Genomic DNA, 26,785 nt, shown 5'->3' on the forward strand with positions numbered 1-26,785 from the left:
TTTTTTTAAAGATAAACTAGTCAAAATGCGTTTCAACTGTCATCAAAGTCGACAATCCAGTAACATGCGAAATGGATTAACGCAACACCTGAAGGCCCAAAGCACAGAGCCTCCTCAGGACATCACATCTGACACCGAGACGTGGAACAAAAGAGATGCTTAAATTATTTTTACTATGCTGGAGATTGCTGAAATTAAAGTGGTCAAATGACTATATGCATGGCTATCTAGAGACTCCAGCGGGCATTAAAACGCACAGAGGAGGAGGAGGCTGTAAAACCCGGGGCATAAAAACAGTGTCATTTTATAGGTGCCTATAAACGGTCTGAAGGATGGGAGGCTGCTAAAAGACTGCGGACTTCTCCTGGTCAGGGGGATTTCTTCCACTCTCTCATTCCTTTTAAACATAAAACCTTGTCCTGAGCTGCTGCACACGAACCGGGGAGGATCCAGATTTACAGTCCAGATCCCCTCTGCTGACAGGTCAGTGTTTATAACGGCGTCAGTATGGGAATCATGGAAAGATGGCAAGGCTACAATTGAAGCCCCAACGCGCACAAAAAAAACATGGCAAGTATTTATTAAGTATTTGATAGGGACACAGGAAAACACAAGAATCAATAACAGTGACAGACCAGCACCAATACCGTTGTGATCACAGCTCCTAATCAGTACCATTAGTTTTGATGACGTGGGAAACAAAAATATTTGAATTCTTTATTGGTACATCACCCATATTTGATTTATTTGCAGCTGTGGCAGGCATAACCCAATGAAAAGTTCCAATATCGCTAAAACCTTGATTATTCTTTGTTGAAAATAATATCCTATCCAAATAAATGTCAAGTCGTAACACACACACACACACACATACACACACACACACAGATTTGAACTAAACTACCAGAATAAACGAATGATTGTATGAACATCTAACTGCACTGCAGCTGCAGACACATTTGCTTTAATTTCCACTGCCAAAGATGTTTGTCAGATAAATAAAATCAATCAAGAATGAATACTGTACTGTGTGTTCGTGTTCTCTTTGTTGACAAGTAAATCCAATTCAGCTGTGGAGATGCCGCTCAGCCCAATGCAGTGATTCTAAGGCCAATTAGCCAGCCCGTAAAATAAAAGTCAGGTTTTATTGACCAGGTCTGCACAACAGTACTCCCCTGTCTCTGACTCAATAAGCCTATTGTAAGTGCTTTAGCTAAACTGTGTGTGTGTGTGTGTGTGTGTATGTGTGTGTGTGTGTGTGTGTGTGTGTGTGTGTGTGTGTGTGTGTGTGTGTGTGTGTGTGTGTGTGTGTGTGTGAGAGACCTAATAATCTCATGCAAACACTGGAAGCAAACATCCCTTGAAGTCAACGATCAAGTCAATTTTATTTGTATAGCCCAATATCACAAATAACAAATTTGCCTCATAAGTATTTTCATGCAGAGAGATAATGCATGGGCCACATTTTGAAAGTCTAAGGATCCTGCTGACTAGGAAAATACAGACAGTTGAGAAATACCAGCAAAACCGGAAATGCCAGATCCAGTTATTGTAAAGAATCTCTTGCTCGTGACTTTAAAAGTCCTTAACAACTTTGGAATAAAATCAAAACTATAGCTAATACATATAAACCTTTACCTAATCAGATAAGAGTTAATGATGTTATATTGCACGATTCACTTTTAGTCGCTCCAAGCATTTAATCAGCATTTCTCCTCAGTTTTTTCTACCAATTGCCTGATCCTTCGGTTGGTGGTGATTTTAACAATGTACTGTCTATGGACAGCTCCTTCCCTTCCAAGAGAGTAACACATGTCGAAGTTCATGATGCCATTAATGATCTAAAAGTGAGTAGTGGTCCTGGGTTAGATGGCACTGAAACCAAAAAATGATCATCCAACATTCTCATGTACCGTCTTTGTAATCTTTTTAACATGTCTTTATCTAATTATGAGATACCTGCCATATGGAAATGTTCATGCATCACTCCCTTGCACAATGGGGGCAATGTACTTGAACTCAATAACTGTAGACCAATTTCAATCATTTGTTCTACTGCAAAAGTATTTGAAAAACGAATTTATGATCAATTTTCATAGTATAAAAATAAGTGAAATATCTTATCACCTTTTCAATCTGGCCTTTGATCAAATCATTCCACAACTACTGGACTGCTTTGTTAAAACTTTAAAACAATATTTTATTCTGCATCAAATGATAGTAAAACAACAGGTGCAATTTTCATTGATTTGACAAAGGCTTTTGATCTGGTCGACGACTACCTTCTTTTAGATAATCTTTACTCTGTTGATCTGTCATTTAACGCTTTACCTTGGTTCAATTTCTAGCTTCACAACAGAAAACAATGTGTTGTCATACAAGGAAACAAACCTGATACATCAGTACAACAACGAAGCATTCCTCAAGGCTCAACTCTTGGTCCACTTCTTTTTTCCATTTTTATTAATGACTTCCCCTCTATTTGCTCTGTATGTTGTGCTCAGCTTTATGTGGACAATATGATAATATACACATCCAAAACTAATCTAATACACATTGAATCAGCTTTGCAGTCTGATTTTAATATCCTACAACACTGGCTCACAGCTAATAAACTACTACTCAATAAAACAATCTCACACAGTGATTTTTGGTACTCACCAAAGCATTAAATCCAAATCTAAAGCTTATTCATGTCTTCTGGGCCTATAGCTTGACTATGAACTTTGATTTAAATGCAATATTAATTATATTGTGAAGAAAATGAACCTTGGTTTTGGTGTTTTTTTTCCGATCCAGAAACTGCTTTTCATTGCGTTACAACTCATCTTACCAATATTGGATTATACTGATGTTGCATATCAGGCTGCATCCAAAATTAATGTTCATTTCATTATAGTTTATAATGAACTATGCAGATTTATTCTTGGCTGTCCTTTCATAACTCATCACTGTACAATGTATGAAACTCTTAACTGGTCCTCTCCCATCATAAGACAACAGCGACATTGGCTGCAGCTTATTTTTAAATGTATTCATTTCAATTACCCTCACTATTTAAAACAGTTTATGTACCTTTCTCCTTTAATTATCAATTGAGACACTCTATACAGCTTTTTTTTTCCTGTTCCTACAGTCTCCAAGTCAAAAGCTAGGAAAACCTTTATGTTTAAAGCGCCCTCTGATTGGAATAATCTACCTTTAAATATTCAATCCATATCCATCCATTATCCAAACCGCTTATCCTGCTCTCAGGGTCGCGGGGACGCTCGAGCCTATCCCAGCAGTCATTGGGCGGCAGGTGGGGAGACACCCTGGACAGGCCGCCAGGCCATCACAGAAAACTCTCTCACCACTGTGAGTGACAGAACTATTGTGTAGTGAATTCGGGGGGGGGGGGGTAGCCCGGGTACCGCCACAGCCGAGATGCGCACCTGTGTCTCCTGCACCACGGGCAAATACGTTAACCAGTCAGCTAAAGGGTCCAGTCAACCGATATCATCTTTCCATTTGTTCAAAAATGCCCTGTCTTCTTATTATAGGATCAGTTGTACATATCCATAATAACACCACTATAATTGTTTTTTGTATGTCTTATTATTACTATTATTGGATATTTATTGTTTTTTATGTCACATTTGGTATTGTTTAATTATCTTGTTATTTTTGTTTTTTGTTAAATGTATTGTCTAATTATGCTCAAATTGTCTTATTGTTGTTGAAGACCCCTTGAATACAAGCTGGTACATCTCAAGGTGTTATTCCTAATAAAGAATTTCAAAGAAACATCCACGCTAGTCACATAACTCCAGGCTATAGCACAGCTCAGTCCAAAATAGCAGACAAAATGTCCGGGAGTACGGGTGCATCACCACTACAGACCATCAAGGCAATCGAGTGGTGAGAATGCCGTGTCCTCACAGTCTCCTAGGATTATGTTGTGCTTTCCTCTTCCTGTTTTATTCATGGTTATGTGCCATGTTATTTGTTACTCCTTTGTATATTTTTATCACCTGGTTTTTTTCCCCTATAGAGCTCAGCCTAGTCATCAATTTAAAACACATACTTTCTGGCCCCCAGTAATTGACTTTCAAAACAGAGGCGATAAATCTCACCTATACAAACAATCATAGAGAATGGGCATCAGAGATTAAAGACATTACCATGCAACTCACGCTGGCGTTGATGTTGCTTATTTTCATGGAATATAGAAAAAGAAACCTTACTGATGTGTAAAGTGTTCCCTAAGTAGGTCCCATGCTGGGTGGATGAATGCAAGATCCTGGAATTTTCTATCACTGGGACATGGAACAAAACTCATTTCTTAGGTATTTTCTTTTCATTTTACAGGCTCATCATTGCTAAAGGTAGCTGTGCACCGTCAGTATTTTATTGCAATATCAAATCTCCATCCCAGCGCTTGCCATGTCTGTTGTAATGTTTTCAATAAAGAACTGATGGCAGAGAACTAGCGGTGTGTAATGTGTGCTGAGTTCATGAGATGGACTTAAATTGATAGCACAAGTAACTGCTGACTGCTTTTGCTGCAGTGGTTCGTTAAGACCATCGTTAAGTTGTCCAAATTGGCATGCAGCAATCACCTCCAGGCCCCTGAATGCCTCACAGTCTGCAGGCTTGAAACATGGGAGACAGCCAGACCCTCTGCACTGTGCTGCAGTACAGAGCTGACTTCCAACGTAAGTAGGGCAAAAGCTGTGTGTGTGTGTGTGTGTGTGTGCGTGTGCGTGCACGCAAATGTGCATTTGCAAAAGACTAGATATAGAAGGGAGAAAAAGACAACAGGGAGAGGAAAAGGAGAACATAGAAGAATGAAAATAAAGATAGAGGAAGAGTGAGGCAGCCAAGGAATGTTCTGCCAATTCTCCACATTTCCACATGGATGACACATGTCCTCTAGGAGATGCTGAAATACACACACACACACACACACACACAGACACACACACACACACACACACACACTCACACACACACAAATGGTCATTAAACAGAATAAATAAATGTCATGGGTAAGACAGATAACTAATGTGGAATGTGGTCCCTCCTGTCACAAAATACACTTACGATGCCTCCAAACCACATGTTATTCCGCTCAAACAGGCATTGTATTCCATGACTTGTTTTCTTTATAAGGGATCAAAAAGAATAGAAAAGGGAGGCTAAGAAACAGCCAAAGAAAGCTTGCAATACAGTACATATGTGGAGAGATTATGAATAATATGGAGCGAGGGGGTGAAGAAAAACAGATAGCGGGATTTGCAGAACACAATGTCATCCTCATGTTCCACTTCATAATGACATCTACACAGCCACCCTAACACTGGTATGTCTCAATGCAATACCAATGTTGTTGAAGAGCAAACCTCAGTCACCTTCCTTTCGATTATAGTTGGGGCACACAGAGCTCAGTGTTTCCATCCCATTAAAGTTTAAATATAATGCTAACAGGCTAACTTAGCTAAACACAAACACAAAAATGTGGCAACTTAGCCTGGCAAGCTATTGAGGCCAATGCTGCAAGTATTGATCGCCAGCTCATGAACCCACTCATCATATAACCCATAATGCAACTGATGACAAGCTGTAAGTGCACATTACCACCACACACACACACACACACACACACACACACACACACACACACACACACACACACACACACACACACACACACACACACACACGTCTAGCAGCTATTTACATGGTCACTCTAAAATAATGGATGACTGATTCTCTCCATCCTTCAATTTCCCTCATCTTCCTTTATGCTATGTCTCCATGTCTTATTTATTCTTCCTCCAAATCTCACTAAGTCTCTTTCTCTCTCCCCATCTACCTTTCTTTCTCTCTCTCTGATCACCAAGTCATTATTCTGTGCAGCACCATTTCATCACACACCCGATCATACCTACTTGACACAACTGAACAAACCCCTGGCAAACACAAATATACACACAATAGACAATTAATAAAAAAACACACTGAAGAAAATACAAGATGCTCAGAATGTCTGTCGTGTGCTCAATTTAAAAGTCCAATTACCGCTGTCTGGTGTGAGGTTATGGCAGGAGGAGGGTTAATTGGTGTGTATGTGCATGAGTGCATATGTCTCAAGCGACACAAAAGCAAGAGAGCAAGCCTGCCTGAAAGTAATGAGGTACTATCTGCTACTATATCACATCACATCAAGTTGTGAGCATGCTAGTTTAGTGTTCACTTGTGGAGGATGTGAAGCCTCTACTGCAAACAAAATAGGTCAGTCTGCAGCGATCTGAGTGATCTGAGTGCCAGGAAAGATAGGAAATTCAAACAAGCCATCTAATCACTCCAGGCTTGCTGCAATACTGCCATATATTTACAGTACACGCTAGGTCAAGGGCAAAATACTCAGCTAATTGGGAAAGGAGTGTGTACGTGTGTGCGTGTATTTGCGCAGGTGGGTGGGGAGGGTGATATTCTGCAGAGGAAAGAATACAAATCCCACACACAGCTATGTGGTCTACAGCATATGTGTGGTAAAAGTAAAACGAGAAAGAGGGCAAACATAGTGTGCATTAAAGGGTGGCTGTATTTCACACACATGTTCACCTCAGGGACCACACAGAGCTTTTCAAGGCCACATCTGTAATGAAAAGAATACCGAGTCACACGCAAGCACTCGTCCTGTAGTGTTTAAAAGGCTATGAATGGCTCACAAGAAATTGTTTAAAAACATGTAAAAAGATGGTGTACCTATGGAGTGATCATGGCATTTTGTACCATCAAATGCACTCCGCTGTCCAGCTCTAAGGTTATTTTACAGTAGCCTGGGTCTGTACGGCAACTAGCTCTTGGTGGTCTTGTGCAACTGCACCATGGTGGTGTAATGGAAGGCACCGCAACATATTTGAACTATTCCATCAAACTCTTCCAATCAGTGCCCCTGAGCAAGAACGATCAAGGGACATCTAGTACACTGGCTTGCATCTAATTGCTTCCCTCATTTGCATCAAAGGGAACATAACATAGTGAGCCCGGGTGCAGGTTTAGATAAAACAAGGCTTATCGCAGCTTGGCACAGCGTTGCCTGTGATTAGTCTATTAGCTTCACCATGAACTCTGATTGCCTCTGCCTCTTAGCTCCTCCCCATTTCTCCCATACCTGTGGGTAGATAGTGATTAGGGCCCCATCAGGGATTCATTAGTCTACTGTCATAATTAATGTTGTATGGAGCTGGTGAACAGCTCCCCTGAGGGAGCGCTTATGCATCAGGTTGAGAAATGTAAGAGGGCATTCACAACCACAAGGTGTCTGATAGTATTGCTGAACAAACACTGTTACAGACCCGGTTAGGGCTATTAGGTATCATGACTGATTTAATCACAGCACAGCTGCTGAGAGACGACTGGCTGTGTGTTTGGGACAACATGCGTAGGAATGTGGAGGTGGGTGGGACAGGAGAAGGATGGGGGGGGGCTGAATTTGGGGATTTGCAGAAAAAGAAGGTAGAGGAGGGGGGCAATATGAGGAAAATGCTGCGCGTCGAATTAATAATTCAGGTATTTTACACAGTCATTCTTCCAGCACCTGTGTGACTGTTACCCAGTCTGTCAAAGCACATACCTCAAATGCACTTCATAACTCCATGTATTCACAACACCTTCTCCCTCCCAAGTAAAATGGTAAGGGGTAAATGGACTGCATTTATATAGCACTTTATTTCCAAAGCGGTTTACAATGAATGCCTCACATATTTACCCACGCATACCAACGGAGGAGTCAACCATGCAAGGTAACAACACATCCTAAACTCATCCTTCACACTTACTGTATTCAAACCTCAATGCAACCATTTCTGAGGTAAAAGGTACACTAACAAGTATTACAGTAACACTGTAAGCTCTCAAGGTACACCTCAAACAATCAGATCCCGAGAATGTTGACTGTAAAGGCCGTGTTTGTGACATAATTTCCTGTAAAGGCCTTGTGTTTCAAACTTTGCCTTTTTTGTTGTTGTTATGACCAACAGCCAGGGCCGGCCGCCCTCCCCCCCCATGATGGTAATCCATCGAAGTATTTCAAACACAGGTGGGATGCCGACTTAGCGGGTAGAGATCTCCCTTTAACAGCCTGTGTCTATCAATACTCATATTTCTTAACTTTAGAGCAAGATACTGTAATTAAACCCCTACCAATTCACTCGCACGTCACCTTTGATAGGAGAGTCAGGGAAGTTTGACATGTTATATTTCATTCTAAACACAAACGACATGTGGGTGTTAATGGAAAAATCACTGAGGTAGTTTTGATTCCCGGTGAGGTTTCTACAAGGGCTGTTAACGCTCACGATTAACCTGGAAATGTAACGCGTTAATTTTTTTTAACGCAAATTTATCATATTACCAAGTTTGAGCCCAACTTCCTCCTGTAATTTCAGCACGGGTTCACCTGGCTGAACTACTGAAAGGCCTGGTGAAAGCAGATAACACGACGACTATAGTTTGGTTTATAACTTCCATCTGGAAGCTTTTTAAAAGTAAAAAAACAAAACAAAACTGATTCCTCTAACTAGTTTGTACTCCATCTATCCGTTATCCAAGCCGCTTATCCTGCTCTCAGGGTCACAGGGACGCTGCAGCCTATCCCAGCAGTCACTGGGCACAGGCGGGGAGGCACCCTGGACAGGCCGCCAGGCCATCACAGGGCCAGTTTGTCATGCATTTCTTTATTCCAAAACCACACATGTATTTGTTTTATCCCCCCCATAAAATACAAGGGCTTAATACTAGCATTTTAAACTTGTGATTAATCATGACTAATCACAGCCTATTTTTGTGACTAAATCGATTAAATTTGTTAATCAATTGACAGCACTAGTTTCTACAGAATTTGATATAATGCCTATCAGCGTTTGCCCCCTAAAGACAAATAACATTGGGGGATTTTAGAAAAATCTTGCTGAACCCTGTGCTCTATATGTAGTCGGTCCAAAGATATGAAGAGACATTTTATTTTCATATCGAGTAAAATCACAGGTATATTTGACTCACGATATCAGAATATTTCTCAGGAATATTATTGGTCCTTGTCAATTTTGTATGTGTCTGGAAAATGTTGAGCTCATCATGGAGGTTTTTGTGTTTAAAATTATCACAACAAAAATTAGATCATTACAAATTTTGATGTGGTTCTTGCAGACAATATGGTTAAACATTATTTGAGGTTGTCCTTTTAAATCCACTTAACTAAGTAAGGATCATTACAGGTCAAGATTTAACATGATTATGACAGATGACAAGTCATTACACATCCTAAAAACTCAACTAAATAGAAGAAAATAATGAAAAACAAATAAATTAAATTAGACATTCAAAGGCACTCAAGAAAAGTAATGCTACTCATGTACAGTAAATATTGTAAATAATATTAGTTACTTTCTGAGTCTGTTCTGATCCAGTATCCATTAAAGACACCAACCAGCGATAATGGAGTAATATTCGTTCTCAGGCAACGCTGCAACTTTTAAGTATGACAAAATACAAATATACATCCACCAAAAATTCACATTTCATATAAAATGTGTTATTTTGGTAAAGAACATTTATTTTCCTGACTCTGAGGGAAGTGATTAATGATGTGTCTGTGCCGTCACCAGGCACATGAGGCGTGAATGGTTGTACTCGTTCTGAGTCACTGACTTCTGAATGGAGAGTCTCCACAGACATTTTCTTGCAAACAATATGATTAGACAAATATAGCTAAACCATTGTATGGCAGCCTCACTAACCACTGCCTAAACTTAATACTAAATTTAACCATTACCTAACCTTACCCACAAACTTACATTTGCAGGTTTTGCCATCGTGCATCTCGGTTACCATACCATTTTACTCACTGGCTTCATTGTGAATGTTTCAGACACAGCAGTGTATCACTGGACAGTTTTACAATGGAGTCCTATGGTGCCACTAGATATGAGTGTCAGACATGTTTTAACAAGTCCAAATTAACGTATGTCTAAACCACATATTTTGAGGTGGGAACAAAAGAGAAGGATAAAATTCATTACACAAAATGATCAACAATGGTCCATCACATTGCTGAACTAGTTCCTGGTTGAACTTGCAGGAATGAACCATCTTACTTACTGTAGCTAGTAGTAAGTGTTGATAAACTACTCAGCCAGCATGATTTAGAAGTCATAAATAATAAGAACTCATGTACACAGTCTAATTGAGGTACTAAGAGCTTTCATTGTTGCTGGAAGGACAGATTTAAGGATCATATTCCAAGGCACCATTGTAAAGCTGTGTCAACCAGTAGTCCCCTCTATCCAAAATCTCCAAAATGAAGCCAGTGAGTGAAACATCATAACCGATGTGCACTATATGGCAAAACTACAGACCTAGGTTGGAAAAAGAATTGAATTATCCTTTATCACTGTAATGGTAGTTACCATCACTATTGCAAGGCATGGGTTATGATAAACAAATAAATAACTGAAACAACGCATATGAATTGCACATTTCCAAGACACAGACGTCACCGGGCGCAGACAGCAAAACGCCACCGTGGCAGAGAAGAGGTAGAGACAAGGGGGATTCAGCCATTGGACTGAGTCTCTAACCTCAGAAAGTCCCAATTACAATCACATAGTGAGTTTTATCTGTGTAGATGATGATTTAGATTCACACCTGTACTTATTTCAGTTGGCACACATTAGTCGATGATTTAACATCCCAACTAATCCCATCATTGTCCCACAAGACTTTTTACAACGTTGGTGTGATAACTGGAGCAAGACTGTGAGCAATGGGGGACAAACTAAAAGATACCCAAAGATCTGTGAAGAAATGTGTGACTTAAGGGTTGACCAAAGATCACTGCTATCCTCGGAGAAAGAACAAATAGATACACCCTCAGGAATATTCTTGCCACGAAAACAGAATAGGGTGTGCCTGCTTGTCAGCAGTGATGGAGTTTGCAAATTAGTCTGTGTTCCCTCAGCAGAGCCGCCTGTGTTGCCCCTGTGCTGCTGCTGCTGCTCTGTTGGGGTGATTTGTGACTGCAGGAATGTGGCATGTCAGGCAGCCAGCACACTGGCCAATCAATTATTCAGGACAAATACATCCTTGTGCTGCAGTAGAGGAATGGAGGGAGGGACAACTGGTCCAGCTAGCATACTTGGTATGACTAGGAGTTTTCTCAGAGCTTGGTAAGGAGGAGAGAGTGATGAGGAGAGAAGGAGAAAGATACAGAGAGAAGGAAAGTGAGACAGAGCCAAGTCCAAATCTGTATATGTTTATATATATATATATATATATATATATATATATATATATATATATATATATATAAGACCAACCTAACCCACTCCTATAAAAGAGACTGAAAGGCCAGACAATTAGAGAGAGCAGAGAGCTGGCATGTGAGGGAGAGAAAAGAACATTGCTGTCTGTCTGACCCATTTAGCAAATGAAGAGCCATAAACACAGCAGACCTCTACTAGCACCACAATATAACCCTCATCAGACACCCAGGACCAAAACAGTGCAAACCACCTCTTATAAAGACACTAATCAAAGCCAGCAGGGTTTGAGAATAGCATTTTAAATGGGGCTGTTTTGTTCTGCAATCCTTTTTAAATTTTTAGCCACATTATCCACGTCCCAGTTGCCTTTGTTACTGCCTGCTCCTTCTTCTGGGACATGCATAAATCATCAAAAGAAATTAAAAATCTACAAATCCAGCAGCCTACAAGTGGCCTAAGGCGCACAGACATGCAATCGTCCATTAACACAAATAAACTATTCCACCAGATTGCTATCAACTCCAATTACAGTACTGTGTTTCTCGGTAAGTACGACTTTGCATGACCTCGCCGCTGGAATCTTAAGATGAGTCAGTCTTGTTACATAAAGGCAATGAAAGGAAATTAGTGGATAACATCAGGGATATATCTATGGTACGTCTAATTGGGAAATCTCTCTAACCAAGGAAGATAATACATAGGCCTACAATATTTCAGACAGAGCTATTCTGGAGCAGCAGGCACTTCTCTGTCGCAGAAAAAAACTGGGCAAAATATTTAGAAGGCTGTTTAATATTCTAAAATGATACATCCAATAAATCATCCTTAGTCAATAAAATGGAAAGACAAACACCAAATACTTGTGGTTTGGGATAAAGTAAGCCCACGCTACCACACTACTGGGTTGGCACTCACCCGAGGCAGTGGTCCCCCCAGGAGGTTGAGGTCCCACAACAGTCTGTGGTCCCCCAGGTGTTGGAGGTACAGGCCTGGGCCAGGGCTTGGCCACATGTGGGCCCACTTTCACAACTCCAACATACTCCACAAAAGTTCCCGGGAAGTCTCCCTTCTCCTTGGTCCTCTCATTGGTGCCATGCAGCCAGCCTTTAGGGTTTCGTTCATCCCCTTCCTGGTAGTCTAGTCCTTCTGTGGCCATCAGTGAGGCCTTGGGGACAGTGAGCAGGTCCCCTGGCTGGAGGCTGATGTCATCGCCTCGCTCCCGCTTGTACTCAAAGAGTGCTCGATACTGGAAGCTGTCAGATGCCATGGTAACAGCAGTTCATAGGTGGTTCCTAGAGACAAGATGCTGAGAACGGTTGACAACACCTGAGATTTTGCTGCGTCAAGATGAATCCACAGACTGTTAAAAAAGCGGGTTGAAGACGGGAAAAGAAAATTCAGTTAAAAATCCCTGAGTTGAAACTGGAACGTTCTGGTGTCGCCTGAGATACGCTGTGTAACAATAACTTGGATGACGCAGCAAATATAAAGCAATAATACTCTGATCCCTGAGGTGGAATTCCACACCTTTAGTTTTAGTCAGTCCAAGTTGGCTGAAATGAAGGTTTGAAAAAAAAATTAAACTGTGCAGTTACAGTGAAACCAAGGTAAATAACTGCTGTCAAAATAACAGCCAGACGCTGAGTCTGTTTCCGTGGGTTGGTCCCACATCTAACGGTCCGCAGCAAGAATCCGCCAGGCAGTCACAGCTTTCCAGTCAGAGGCCTGAGTACTTTCGTGCTTCACATGGGCTGGCTGGGCAGCACGGAAGCAGTCAGATTACCCACCACAGTATGAAAGTAGTGTCAAAAGAATAAAGGGGGCCTGAAAAAGAGGGTGACAGTTCTTTAGGACGGGTTGACCCAAAACGCCCCAAGGTTCTACAGGCAATTCGCTATCTCTTGTGGATGCAAATGGAAATTATATATATATATATATATATATATATATATATATATATATATATATATATATGTATATATATATATATATACATATATATATATATATATGTATATATATGTATATTGTAAGTTCGTTTCTCTGTGTCCTCTGTCAGGTGTGACAGCAACCCCGAAACACAGACGCACCAAATACACCTGAGGAAATTCGCTGCAGTGCAGAATTTGGCTTCTTATTCAGCACGCCCCTGTACGTACTCCCTGCTCACACAGCTTCTTTCTTTTCCATGCAGCCTCTTCACGTTTGTCCCAACACAGACAGATAGCTGCACCTGTAAACTTCAGTACAGATGCAGTGTTAATAATCTCATACCTTATAATCATGCATTTTCATGTCTTGTTTTCAGGCCCAAACAAATTAATTATTGATAAAGTATATGTGTTCTCAGCAATGCAATGAATTCAGGCCAGGGCATTGTCATTACACACACTATAACTACACCATCAACTGATGTGCAGGGTTACCAGAGCAAGAAAATGCCGTGATTGACAACATGTTAGCGTCAGAAAACTTGCACCCTACTACGTATAGTCTGAAGGAACAGAAACAGACCCCATTAACTGCAAACGTGACTAGGCGAATAAGAACTTGGGAACACTCGACTACAGGACCACTAGACTACCACAGTTTATTTGGCCAAAAAAAAAGGAAAAAAAATCCACGAAGCAAACTCACCGTTCAAATAGTGCTGACGAGCTGCTCTCTTTCACCGGCGCCTCGGTAAACCATTTGTTCTCAAATACACGTTACATAAATCCCAAAGACTAAACCCAGACATTCGTACAGCCATCAAGATAGATGCGTGGCTGGTCCGCCAGACAGTCCGCCTGCAGAACACTGTAGTAAGCGGCAGTGCTGATGTCAGTAAACCACACCCCCAGCGTCTGCAAACCACACCGGCGGAGATCAGACCGGTGCACCAACGTTGCAGCTGCCCCTACACAGTATGACCCGCTTATTATATTTGCAGCCTGATAAAATACATAATCGGACAATCGATCGACCCCCCCACACTCCCCCCGGTGCATCGCAATAGGTCCCTAACGTTTGATAAGGAGCATGAGTTGCGCACTATGGGGGGGGGGGTGTCCGACGTGGCAGAATAGGCTTTCTATGAGGAGGCTGCAGGAGTGAAAAGTAAATTATTTAACGTCGTGCTGACCCGAAATCAAAACCGCATCTGCCAGTTGAGGGATCGGTGTTATTTTACACGTGGGCTTTGTAGGACACTGCGGCCCAAATTTCCGCCTGCGTAACGCTGCCACGCACCGCGCCGGCAGTCCCGGCAGTCTGCTGCGTCACACGCGCGCACATTTTCAGTGTGACTGGGCTAGTGCGGAGAGTCATCGGTCCATATGCCATAACATGAGTAAGCTATTCCTGACACGCGCCGCGTCTAAGGCCTTTGCCGTTATAATTTAAAGGCCTATGCGAATTGATAATAGGAGATAATTGAAGTCTTATTGGGGATATTTTGAAAAATTATAAGAGCACAGTTTGAAAACTGCTGTTTTCCCATGATCGACTTCAACCCTGGAACATGCGTTCTTCATCCACCCATCCATCCATTATCCGAACCGCTTATCTGCTCTCAGGGTTGCGATGATGCTGGAGCCTATCCCAGCAGCCATCGGGCGGCAGGCAGGGAGACACCCTGGTCAGGCCGCCAGGCCATCACAGGGCCGATACACACGCGCGCGCGCGCGCGCACACACACACACACACACATACATACATACATACATACATACATACATACATACATACATACATACATACATACATACATACATACGGGCAATTTAGTACGGCCGATTTACCTGACCTACCTGTCTTTGGACAGTGGGAGGAAGCCCACGCAGGCACGGGAGAGAACATGCGAACTCACACAGAGGACGACACGGGACAACCCCCAAGGTTGGACTACCCCGGGACTCGAACCCAGGCCCTTCTCGCTGTGAGGGAACCGCGCTAAGCACTGCGCCACCTTGCCGCCGCGTTCTTCATTTCCTCCAAAACAAAAATAAATAATTGAATGAAACTGAACACCATAGCAACCATCTAGTAAACCTTAAAAACCACCCATCAATAACCCAGCAAACTACCACGAATACCCTAGCAACCACCAGTGACGTTGTAGCGTTCACCTAGTATACACCATTGACCATATTCACACAAGGCCATTTTGCTGTCATGTGACACTCGGGATGGGAAACCTAGGCTGCGTCTGAAGTCACATACTGGCACACTACTTAGTACACCAAAATACTGTGCAAGTGTTTTTGTCTGAAACCATAGTATGCTTCAAAGAGTATGTGAGAAATAACAGGATATCATGTAACATCCAGAGAAATGTAAGAGTGTGTAAACACTGGACACTACGCTGCCATGAATATCCCACAGTGCATTGCGATACTTCTCGACAACGACCAACAATGGCAAAGGGTGATACAAAACTCATTTAACTAATTGTGACTCATATAACTAAATGCATGGAATCAGACAACAACAACAAAAAAGCTTTCGTTTTAGCGGTTCCCAACCAACAAAATCTAACGACACGAATGAACTCCAGTGACGTCAGGACAGATTTCAAGGTTGAATAATCTTTGATCAACCGTCAGAATTTTAATTTAGCACACTTTTTATAATGTTTGATCATACTTTATCTGCACCCCGAGTCTGACAGCTTTGCACTAAGTAGATGCACTAAGTAGATGCACTAAGTAGACGCACGGAGGAAAAAAACCCAGTCTCTGTGGCCACTCTGGGAGTTGTAAGGAAACGGGAAATGTTGTCTTTACCCGCTCCTTATCAGCCAGTTAGGAGAGGTCTTTGCAAGCCGACGCCTTCATTGGTCCTTACTTGCTGTTAATCAGTTTGTGTGTTCACAATGCACTTAGGCATATGTGAGGGGATGGATTACTTTGCATTATGTTTTAAAAATATAACTAGCTCTAGCTAACTTCTGCCCAAGGATTGCTTACCCCCAATTCAATTATAAATCGAGAAAAGAAAAAAAAACAAGAAAGCATGTCAAATAAAATGGGTGAGCTAAGTGATCTTAGCATTCCAATAAAAATAGAAAATAGATGCTTTGTGAACCATCAATACAGGCAGCGGCGATTGCACGATGATAATAAGTGATGAACATGACCAAATGGATCACGTCATTGACATCCATCCATCCATTATCCAAACCGCTTATCCTACACAGGGTCATGGGGATGTTGGAGTCTATCCCAACAGTCATTGGGCGGCAGGCAGGGAGACACCCTGGACAGGCCACCATTCCATCATATCACCATTTAATTTGAAGCTCTGGCAAATACTGAAAACACTTTTGAGAGAAAAAAGTGTTCGCTCTGATAGAGTATGTGGTAGTGGGATGTGGTTTAGCCTTGGCTGCAAGCTGAGAGAGGGGGAGTGGGTCGTGGGAGAGCAGACCCGACAACCTGCTCTTTATATTCTGCACTGGGTCCTGGACTAACACACTGACAACACAACACAAGCAAACGCAGGTGAGACAGAGGAAACGGAGACAAGACAAAACTGAGAAGGGACAAGCTCCAAAGAGAAAGCCACCAGCATCGCTGAGCACCGGTGTCATAACATTTTCTGACTCCCCCGCAGGATTTGACTCCCCTTGGTGTGAGGCTAGGCTAACCCTAACCCATAACCTCCCCCCAACCCCCTAACTCGTTCACACCAAGAGGATTCTGCGGGGGAGTCAGAAAATTCCAAGCACTGGCCCGTGCAGCGTGCGGAAACTTTGTGAACAGTTTAAATAAACGAAAGCCTGTGTTTTTGGTAAACCGTGTCCATCCTCCATCTCACAACCCTCTCCCTGGCAACTGTCTTGCCCCAATATACACAAACACAATACACAGACAGGTGACAAATTAAAGGAAAACCCAATTTAAAGTGTCTTAGTAAGGTGCTGGTCCACCACGAGCCTGCAGAACAGCTTCAGTGCTCCTTGTCATGGATTCTACAAGTCTCTGAATTCTACAGGAGGGATGGACACCATTCTTTCAAAATCTATTCCCTCATTTTGTATTTGGATGATGGTGGTGGAGAGCGCTGTCTAACACATCAGTCCAAAATCTCCCATAGGTATTCAGTTGAGATGAGATCTGGTGACGGTGAAGGCCATAGCATATGATTTATATCATCTTCATCCTCATCAAACCATTCAGTAACCCCTCGTTCCATGTGGATGGGGGCACTGTCATCCTGGAAGAGACCACTCCCATCAGGATAGAGATGTCTCATCATAGGATAAAGGTGATCACTCAGAATAACTTTAATAATGATAATAATAATAAAAAAATCAATCTTATATAGCGCTTTTCTAACACTCAAATTTGCTTTACAATAAACAGAGTGAAACAAGACAACAGATAAACATAGCACAGACATACAGGGGTGGATGGGAAGGGGGGGGCTACAAGAGGGAGCCAGCAGTACTCTCCCACTTAAACAGATACAAAAGGGCAAGAAAAAAACAAAAAACAACAGCACTGTGGGTGTTGATTTTCTGTAGGGGTTTACTCCCGTAGCCTATTCCTCTCCTGAGGTATCTCTCCACTAGGCAGTGGCACTATTTAACCCATAGCTGGGGGCTGGTTCGTGGGCATCAGGGAATATCCACACACCGGTGGGTCTGCGTACCGCACGTCTAGGGGGCAGACCTCCTCCGAGTCCCTTGTAGTTCAGCCAGGGTCCAAGGTGTACCCAGTTACCGTGTGTCACCAAGAGGAGGCGCTACATAGGGATGCTGTTGGAGAGGCTATGTACTGGCAGGGAGAGACTTATGTGCTCGGCACTCCAGTTCGCATTTCTGCTAGCCAGCGGTGAAGGTTGAGAGTGAGACGTGACAGGCACAGAACACTACACCAACACACCAGACACTTCACAACAACCCCACTTCTTAAACAAAAATGTCAGACACTAAAAAAAGCGTTGTATTGAGTTGCTGTGAAGGGGATAAGTGGACCCAAACCATGCCAGGAAAATTCCCCCACAGCATTACAGAGCCCCCGGACCTCCTCACTGTAGGGTCTCTCTCTCTCTCTCTCTCTCTCTCTCTCTCTCTCTCTCTCTCTCTCTCTCTCTCTCTCTCTCTCTCTCTCTCTCGCTCTCTCTCTTTCTCTCTCTCTCTCTCTCTCTCTCTCTCTCTCTCTCTCTCTCTCTCTCTCTCTCGCACTCTCTCTCTCTCTCTCTCTCTCTCTCTCTCTCTCTCTCTCTCTCTCTCTATATATATATATATATATATATATATAACAGCTCAAAGTTGTTAAATGGCAGAACAAGCTTGTTTCGTGCTCAGTGCACTCATCGTTTGCTATATATATATGTATATATACATATATGTACATATATATATATATATATATACACTACCGTTCAAAAGTTTGGGATCACCCAAACAATTTCGTGTTTTCCATGAAAAGTCACACTTATTCACCACCATATGTTGTGAAATGAATAGAAAATAGAGTCAAGACATTGACAAGGTTAGAAATAATGATTTGTATTTGAAATAAGATTTTTTTTACATCAAACTTTGCTTTCGTCAAAGAATCCTCCATTTGCAGCAATTACAGCATTGCAGACCTTTGGCATTCTAGCTGTTAATTTGTTGAGGTAATCTGGAGAAATTGCACCCCACGCTTCCAGAAGCAGCTCCCACAAGTTGGATTGGTTGGATGGGCACTTCTTTGAGCAGATTGAGTTTCTGGAGCATCACATTTGTGGGGTCAATTAAACGCTCAAAATGGCCAGAAAAAGAGAACTTTCATCTGAAACTCGACAGTCTATTCTTGTTCTTAGAAATGAAGGCTATTCCATGCGAGAAATTGCTAAGAAATTGAAGATTTCCTACACCGGTGTGTACTACTCCCTTCAGAGGACAGCACAAACAGGCTCTAACAGGTACTATTTAATGAAGATGCCAGTTGGGGACCTATGAGGCGTCTGTTTCTCAAACTAGAGACTCTAATGTACTTATCTTCTTGCTCAGTTGTGCAACGCGGCCTCCCACTTCTTTTTCTACTCTGGTTAGAGCCTGTTTGTGCTGTCCTCTGAAGGGAGTAGTACACACCGGTGTAGGAAATCTTCAATTTCTTAGCAATTTCTCGCATGGAATAGCCTTCATTTCTAAGAACAAGAATAGACTGTCGAGTTTCAGATGAAAGTTCTCTTTTTCTGGCCATTTTGAGCGTTTAATTGACCTCACAAATGTGATGCTCCAGAAACTCAATCTGCTCAAAGAAGTGCCCATCCAACCAATCCAACTTGTGGGAGCTGTTTCTGGAAGCGTGGGGTGCAATTTCTCCAGATTACCTCAACAAATTAACAGCTAGAATGCCAAAGGTCTGCAATGCTGTAATTGCTGCAAATGGAGGATTCTTTGACGAAAGCAAAGTTTGATGTAAAAAAAATCTTATTTCAAATACAAATCATTATTTCTAACCTTGTCAATGTCTTGACTCTATTTTCTATTCATTTCACAACATATGGTGGTGAATAAGTGTGACTTTTCATGGAAAACACAAAATTGTTTGGGTGATCCCAAACTTTTGAACGGTAGTGTATATATATGATAGTGCTATATATATACACATACATACATACATACATACATTACATTAAAGTAATTTAGCCGACGCTTTTATCCAAAGCGACTTACAATAAGTGCATTTAACATAGGAAATCAGGAGAACTACTAGTCATCAGAGCCAGAAGTGCATCTAAACAAGCATCTAAGAGCAAAACCAGTGCTAAAGTAAAAGTGCAAGAAAAAGTTTTGTTTTTTTTAATGAGTGAATACAATAAGTGCTAAGAACAAGTAACAGGGTAGTAGTTCTTGAAGAGGTGATTTTTCAACCTGCGCCGAAAGATGGGCAGTGACTCCACTGTCCTGACATCAGTGGGGAGTTCATTCCACCACTGTGGGACCAGGACAGAAAAGAGCCCTGACAGAATATATATATATATAGCGTTTTTTTCCGAAACCATCAATGGTGTTGAGGGCTCGACTAATGAGGAGCGGAATATAGATGTTGATATATATATGTTGATATACACTACCGTTCAAAAGTTTGGGATCACCCAAACAATTTTGTGTTTTCCATGAAAAGTCACACTTATTCACCACCATATGTTGTGAAATGAATAGAAAATAGAGTCAAGACATTGACAAGGTTAGAAATAATGATTTGTATTTGAAATAAGATTTTTTTTACATCAAACTTTGCTTTCGTCAAAGAATCCTCCATTTGCAGCAATTACAGCATTGCAGACCTTTGGCATTCTAGCTGTTAATTTGTTGAGGTAATCTGGAGAAATTGCACCCCACGCTTCCAGAAGCAGCTCCCACAAGTTGGATTGGTTGGATGGGCACTTCTTGCGTACCATACGGTCAAGCTGCTCCCACAACAGCTCAATGGGGTTCAGATCTGGTGACTGCGCTGGCCACTCCATTACCGATAGAATACCAGCTGCCTGCTTCTGCTCTAAATAGTTCTTGCACAATTTGGAGGTGTGTTTAGGGTCATTGTCCTGTTGTAGGATGAAATTGGCTCCAATCAAGCGCTGTCCACTGGGTATGGCATGGCATTGCAAAATGGAGTGATAGCCTTCCTTATTCAGAATCCCTTCTACCCTGTACAAATCTCCCACCTTACCAGCACCAAAGCAACCCCAGACCATCACATTACCTCCACCATGCTTAACAGATGGCGTCAGGCATTCTTCCAGCATCTTTTCATTTGTTCTGCGTCTCACAAACGTTCTTCTTTGTGATCCAAACACCTCAAACTTGGATTCATCCGTCCATAACACTTTTTTCCAGTCTTCCTCTGTCCAATGTCTGTGTTCTTTTGCCCATCTTAATCTTTTTCTTTTATTGGTCAGTCTCAGATATGGCTTTTTCTTTGCCACTCTGCCCTGAAGCCCAGAATCCCGCAGCCGCCTCTTCACTGTAGATGTTGACACTGGTGTTTTGCGGGTACTATTTAATGAAGATGCCAGTTGGGGACCTGTGAGGCGTCTGTTTCTCAAACTAGAGACTCTAATGTACTTATCTTCTTGCTCAGTTGTGCAACGCGGCCTCCCACTTCTTTTTCTACTCTGGTTAGAGCCTGTTTGTGCTGTCCTCTGAAGGGAGTAGTACACACCGGTGTAGGAAATCTTCAATTTCTTAGCAATTTCTCGCATGGAATAGCCTTCATTTCTAAGAACAAGAATAGACTGTCGAGTTTCAGATGAAAGTTCTCTTTTTCTGGCCATTTTGAGCGTTTAATTGACCCCACAAATGTGATGCTCCAGAAACTCAATCTGCTCAAAGGAAGGTCAGTTTTGTAGCTTCTGTAACGAGCTAAACTGTTTTCAGATGTGTGAACATGATTGCACAAGGGTTTTCTAATCATCAATTAGCCTTCTGAGCCAATGAGCAAACACATTGTACCATTAGAACACTGGAGTGATAGTTGCTTGAAATGGGCCTCTATACACCTATGTAGATATTGCACCAAAAACCAGACATTTGCAGCTAGAATAGTCATTTACCACATTAGCAATGTATAGAGTGTATTTCTTTAAAGTTAAGACTAGTTTAAAGTTATCTTCATTGAACAGTACAGTGCTTTTCCTTCAAAAATATGGACATTTCAATGTGATCCCAAACTTTTGAACGGTAGTGTATATATGTTGATATATATATATATATATATATATATATATATATATATATATATATATAATAGAGAGAGAGAGAGAGAGAGAGAGAGAGAGAGAGAGAGAGAGAGAGAGAGAGAGAAATAGAAAGAGAGCAAAGACCATTCTAGTTGAATTTTTGCTAATAAACAAGGAAGCTTCAGTTCCAGTGTGCAGATCATTTGTGATCGTCACTGCTTTTTTTATGCAGCACCTGTCCTGAGGTTGGGATGTGCATATGGCTATTTTTGTATTTTACCCTAATAACCTCCCATGACTGTCCACTTTCAGTAGCTAGATGATATGTGTATAAATTGAAAGTGACAGGAATCAAGAAGCAGTGCGCTACGGGGTAGAGGAGATAAGGACAACACAGGCATTTAAAGATAGCACAGGCATTTAGTCGTGCCCGACTCTCAGCATCAGACAAATGTGGCTGTCTGATCTGTTATCATAGTCTCATCTTCTTCTTTGTCTTAAATCTTGTATGGCTACAGGCAAATAAGAGAAAGACAATCTGTGAGAGGTTAATGCAACTTCCCGGTGGAAATAGGGGCTGGCTGACCCAGATTCAAAGCGCCACACAAAAGAGCTGCCATCTTTTCACACTGATGTGGGTGAGAATGTAAGCGTACACGTCTGTTATGGGTGCGCACACGCACTGCAGCGGTCTCTTAAAAGCATGCGTGTGCATGTTTGGGACTGCACGTGTAAGCGTCCACCCCTCGTGCTGTAAGGATATAATAACTCACATCTTGCCCGGCAGACGCGTCGGTGCACAATCTTTTCTTAGTTACGGTTGGAATTTGGCCTCAGCTCCAGTGATGTGGTCGTACTTTAAACCTCGACTGGAAAACACCGACTCTGATCACAAACAACTGGCAATATGGACAAAAATAAATCAAAAATTCAGGAAATGATTAGTTCCTATCCTCATATATGCTGTATCAGTTTGCTGCTATTTGCTAGGTGGCTGTAAATTAAATGAGTACAATAACTACACCCCATGTCACAACATCTTCATGTGTGCGTGTGAATCTGCAGAAGTGTTTGTCTTAGGTCAGTCTTTAATATTTGTAATATATTGTTGCATTGGGCCGGCCTCTCTCTCGCTTGCTCTTTTTTTTTGCATTTCCTCTTTTATTTGACAGTGACAGGAGAGACAGACAGAGGGGGTGATGTGCAGCAAAGGGTCTGGGTGGAGTTGAACCCAGGCCGCAACAGTAAGGACACAGACTTGGTACACGGTACGTACTCTACCAGATGAGCCACCGGGGCCGGCCTCTTTCTACAGTGCTACCAGCCGAATGTCATCCCTTTACTGTGTATGCTAGCCAAGGAGTACGTGTTCATTTGTACCCATCTGTAGTGTGTGTACTTATGACTGTAAATGCAAATATCAATCAATCAATCAATCAATCAATCAATCAATCAATCAGATCTTATTTCTATAGCACTTTTCATACAAACAAATGTAACACAAAGTGCTTCACACAATAAAAGAATGAAATCAATAAAATCTCCCATACATTGTAGCATACCAATATACGGTACAATGTATGTGTGTGTGTTACAGTATGCATATGAATGTGAAAATATTTTACAACCAGGGAACACATCTTATCAGAGAATCTCTGTTTGCCATTGCCTCTGCCCCTTGCTTCTATGTCTCCTACTGATCCCCCCCACCCTCCGCTTTCTTTTTCACCCCCATTTTACAATCATTTCTGTTTTTCTCTTCACATTCACCTTTTTCATTACTCACCAGCATTATGCAAAGCCTCGTTTCGTTCTCTTTGTCTCGACTCATCCTTTAAATTAACACGTGCTGGCGCCTTGACAACAGTGATGAGGGCATTTTCACAGCATCAGCATCAGCCCACACCGTCACGGTGAAGTCAAGAGGTCACAGCCACACTTAACATTCATTCACGGCTGACCTTATAGCAGCCTGTGTGTAATTCTTAGCTGTAATTTTCATCTCAAGCTTAAAAAGCAAAGCACATAAATAGCACACACACGCACACACACATACATACATACACACATACCTAGCACATACACATACAGATACACAAACAAAAGGGTGGCAGGTTATTATGTTCACTTTCCGTTCCCCCTCATTGAAAAAATTGTCATACTGACTGCTGTAATATTGAAGAGATAGATCAGAAGAAGTAAATTCTTTTGTTTTTACTTTTTTTGACAACATCTGCAAAGGACACAGGACAAAGGACATATCCCGTCCGGGTGGCGTGGCGGTCTATTCCGTTGCCTACCAACACAAGGGATCCCGGTTCGAATCCCCGTGTTACCTCCGGCTTGGTCGGGCGTCCCTACACATACAATTGATCGTGTCTGTGGGTGGGAAGCCGGATGTGGGCATGTGTCCTGGTCGCTGCACTAGCGCCTCCTCTGGTTGGTGGGGGCGCCTGTTCGGGGGGGAGGGGGAACTGGGGGGAATAGCATGAGCGCGTGGGAGGATCACGGATTTCACCCCTGGCAAAACTCTTCACTGTCAGGTGAAAAGAAACAGCTGGCGACTCCACATGTATCGGAGGAGGCATGTGGTAGTCTGCAGCCCTGCCCGGATCAGCAGAGGGGGTGGAGTAGCGACCGGGACAGCTCGGAAGAGTGGGGCAATTGGTCAAGTACAATTGGGGAGAAAAAGGGGGCAAAAGTAAAAAAAAAAGGACAAATGACATGTCCACTCCCCTGCCTGATTATTTTTTTCTTAAATAACTCTCATCTCATCTCATCTCATCTCATCTTCAGCCGCTTCTCCGGGGTCAGTTCACAGTGGCAGCAAGTTTAGGGCACTCCAGACGTCCCTCTCCCCAGCAACACCCTCCAGCTCCTCCTGGGGGATCCCAAGGCATTCCCAGGCCAGATTGGTCATGTAGTCCCTCCAGCGAGTTCTGGGTCTACCCCGGGGTCTCCTCCCACTTGGCCGTGCCCGGTAAACCTCCAAAGGAAGGCGCCCAGGAGGCATCCTAATCAGATGCCCGAACCATCTCGTGAGGGAGCAGCGGCTCTACTCCGAGCTCTTAAATAAGTCAGATAATAAATTAGCAAGGAGGGACGCTACACAGGGGAAACATCAGCTAAAAGGTCTGTGGACAGCCGTGAGTCCAAATACTGCTTCAGTGTCACAAGGGGCACAGATTGGTAGCCTGGTCCTTAGAAGACTTGCAAACTAGGTACTGTTAATGGTAACCAACTCTTGTATACAAGTCTTGCTGAAACCAACGTCAGTGGTTTACTTCCCTCACACGGCAGTTTTAAGTCAGGCAGATGAAGAAGCTCGTGGGGGATGAATTGAGGATTCTCTGCTGGCCTCTGCAAGACTGGGCCACATCATCTCCTTTATTGTCAGCTCGCAAATAGAGCCACACAAAAAAAACCCAGACCCGTGACCAGTGACCTTTTCCTTACTCCCTCCACATGTCCATCTCTCGCTCTTCTTCCCCTTATCTCTGTCTCGCTCTCTCTGTCCTTCTCTCTCCCTTACTCCATCTGCCCACCTATGCCTCTTACCTGATTCTCATTTAATCCTTCATTCCTCCAGCCATTGATTCCTTGGTCACTCCTTCTTTTCTATTCCATCCTTCCTTCCTATTACTTATTCCCTCCCTCCGTTCCTGTTCCTATACTGCCATTCCCAGAGGTTTGCCCTCTCACAGCCACATAAACATTGTATATGCTGATATAATGACGATCACATCTGTTTGTTAGCCCCTGGCTGCATCTCAACATAACTGGCTTTGTCAGAGCCAAGGTACCTCTGTGCTGCCGGATCAAACCACCACCGCCACGGTAACCTGACAGGGTCATAGTTCACTCACACAGACTCATTTTGTGTGTGTGTGTGTGTGTGTGTGTGTGTGTGTGTGTGTGTGTGTGTGTGTGGGTGTGTGTGTGTGTGTGTGTGAGAGAGAAATCTGCTTCCCTATCTTACATAAAGTTGTATCTCACATGATGTACATGGCCTTTTCCATTCCCACATATTCCTGTTTATCTTCTTTGTGTGTTTGTGTGTGTGTGTGTGCATGCGCACGCATGCATGCGTGCATGTGTGAATGCATGGAGATTCATCAGAGTGCTCAGTATACATGCATATGCCATGACCCTACAATGCCATACACTTCCCTAGCTACAACCAGATGCCTTTGCAGACACACCACTACCATATGATTCTGTGCACATGCGCATGTGCATGCACGCACGCACGCACGCACGCACGCACGCACACACACACACACACACACACACACACACACACACACACACACACACCTGGTTTTGTTAACTCTTCCACACACTGTCTGTTAAGATGTGCTCCAGTGAGCAGCAGGGGTCAACAACTCATTGGTGGCCAAGGAGCAATGGCTTTGAAGCATGCCACCGTAGGCACACTGCTCCCCTGCTCCGCCAGCAGCACCAACCAGATAAGGCCTCATTATGTTGTCTCTTCACTTATGGCTTTCATTACTGCAGGGTACATTTGTTTGTCTTATCACAAGGAAGCACGTGGTTTAAACTCATGGCGAGGAAAAGCGGGGTATATAGAACTACCTGGCTACGTGACAAACCCCCGGCAAACTTTGGGTACCATTTTATGAGCGGCAGGAAAAGGGTAAAGAGGATTATGGTTTTGGAGTAACTCCAGTGCAGTTATGTTAGAAGTACAAGCCTTGCTAAAGGCTATGAATACATTTCAGGGCAGTGTGAGCACCTACAGCATACATTTACTCGGCATACCCTTTACCCTGACACACAGACACACATAA

The 26,785-nt window shown here is 42.6% G+C and overlaps 1 protein-coding gene across 1 annotated transcript in view; it reads right to left on the reverse strand.

The window, feature by feature from the left end:
* pik3r3b (phosphoinositide-3-kinase, regulatory subunit 3b (gamma)) overlaps positions 1-13,241 on the reverse strand; it is a 272,303-nt gene extending 259,062 nt beyond the window's left edge. The window contains exon 1 of the mRNA XM_056278061.1: positions 12,228-13,241. Within this exon, the coding sequence (XP_056134036.1) occupies positions 12,228-12,579 (352 nt within the window). The 5' untranslated portion in view covers positions 12,580-13,241. The remainder of the gene's footprint in view (positions 1-12,227) is intronic.
* Between the last annotated feature and the right edge of the window lie 13,544 nt (positions 13,242-26,785).

Source organism: Lampris incognitus, chromosome 3 (assembly GCF_029633865.1).
Source record: "Lampris incognitus isolate fLamInc1 chromosome 3, fLamInc1.hap2, whole genome shotgun sequence".
Classification (NCBI taxonomy): domain Eukaryota; kingdom Metazoa; phylum Chordata; class Actinopteri; order Lampriformes; family Lampridae; genus Lampris; species Lampris incognitus.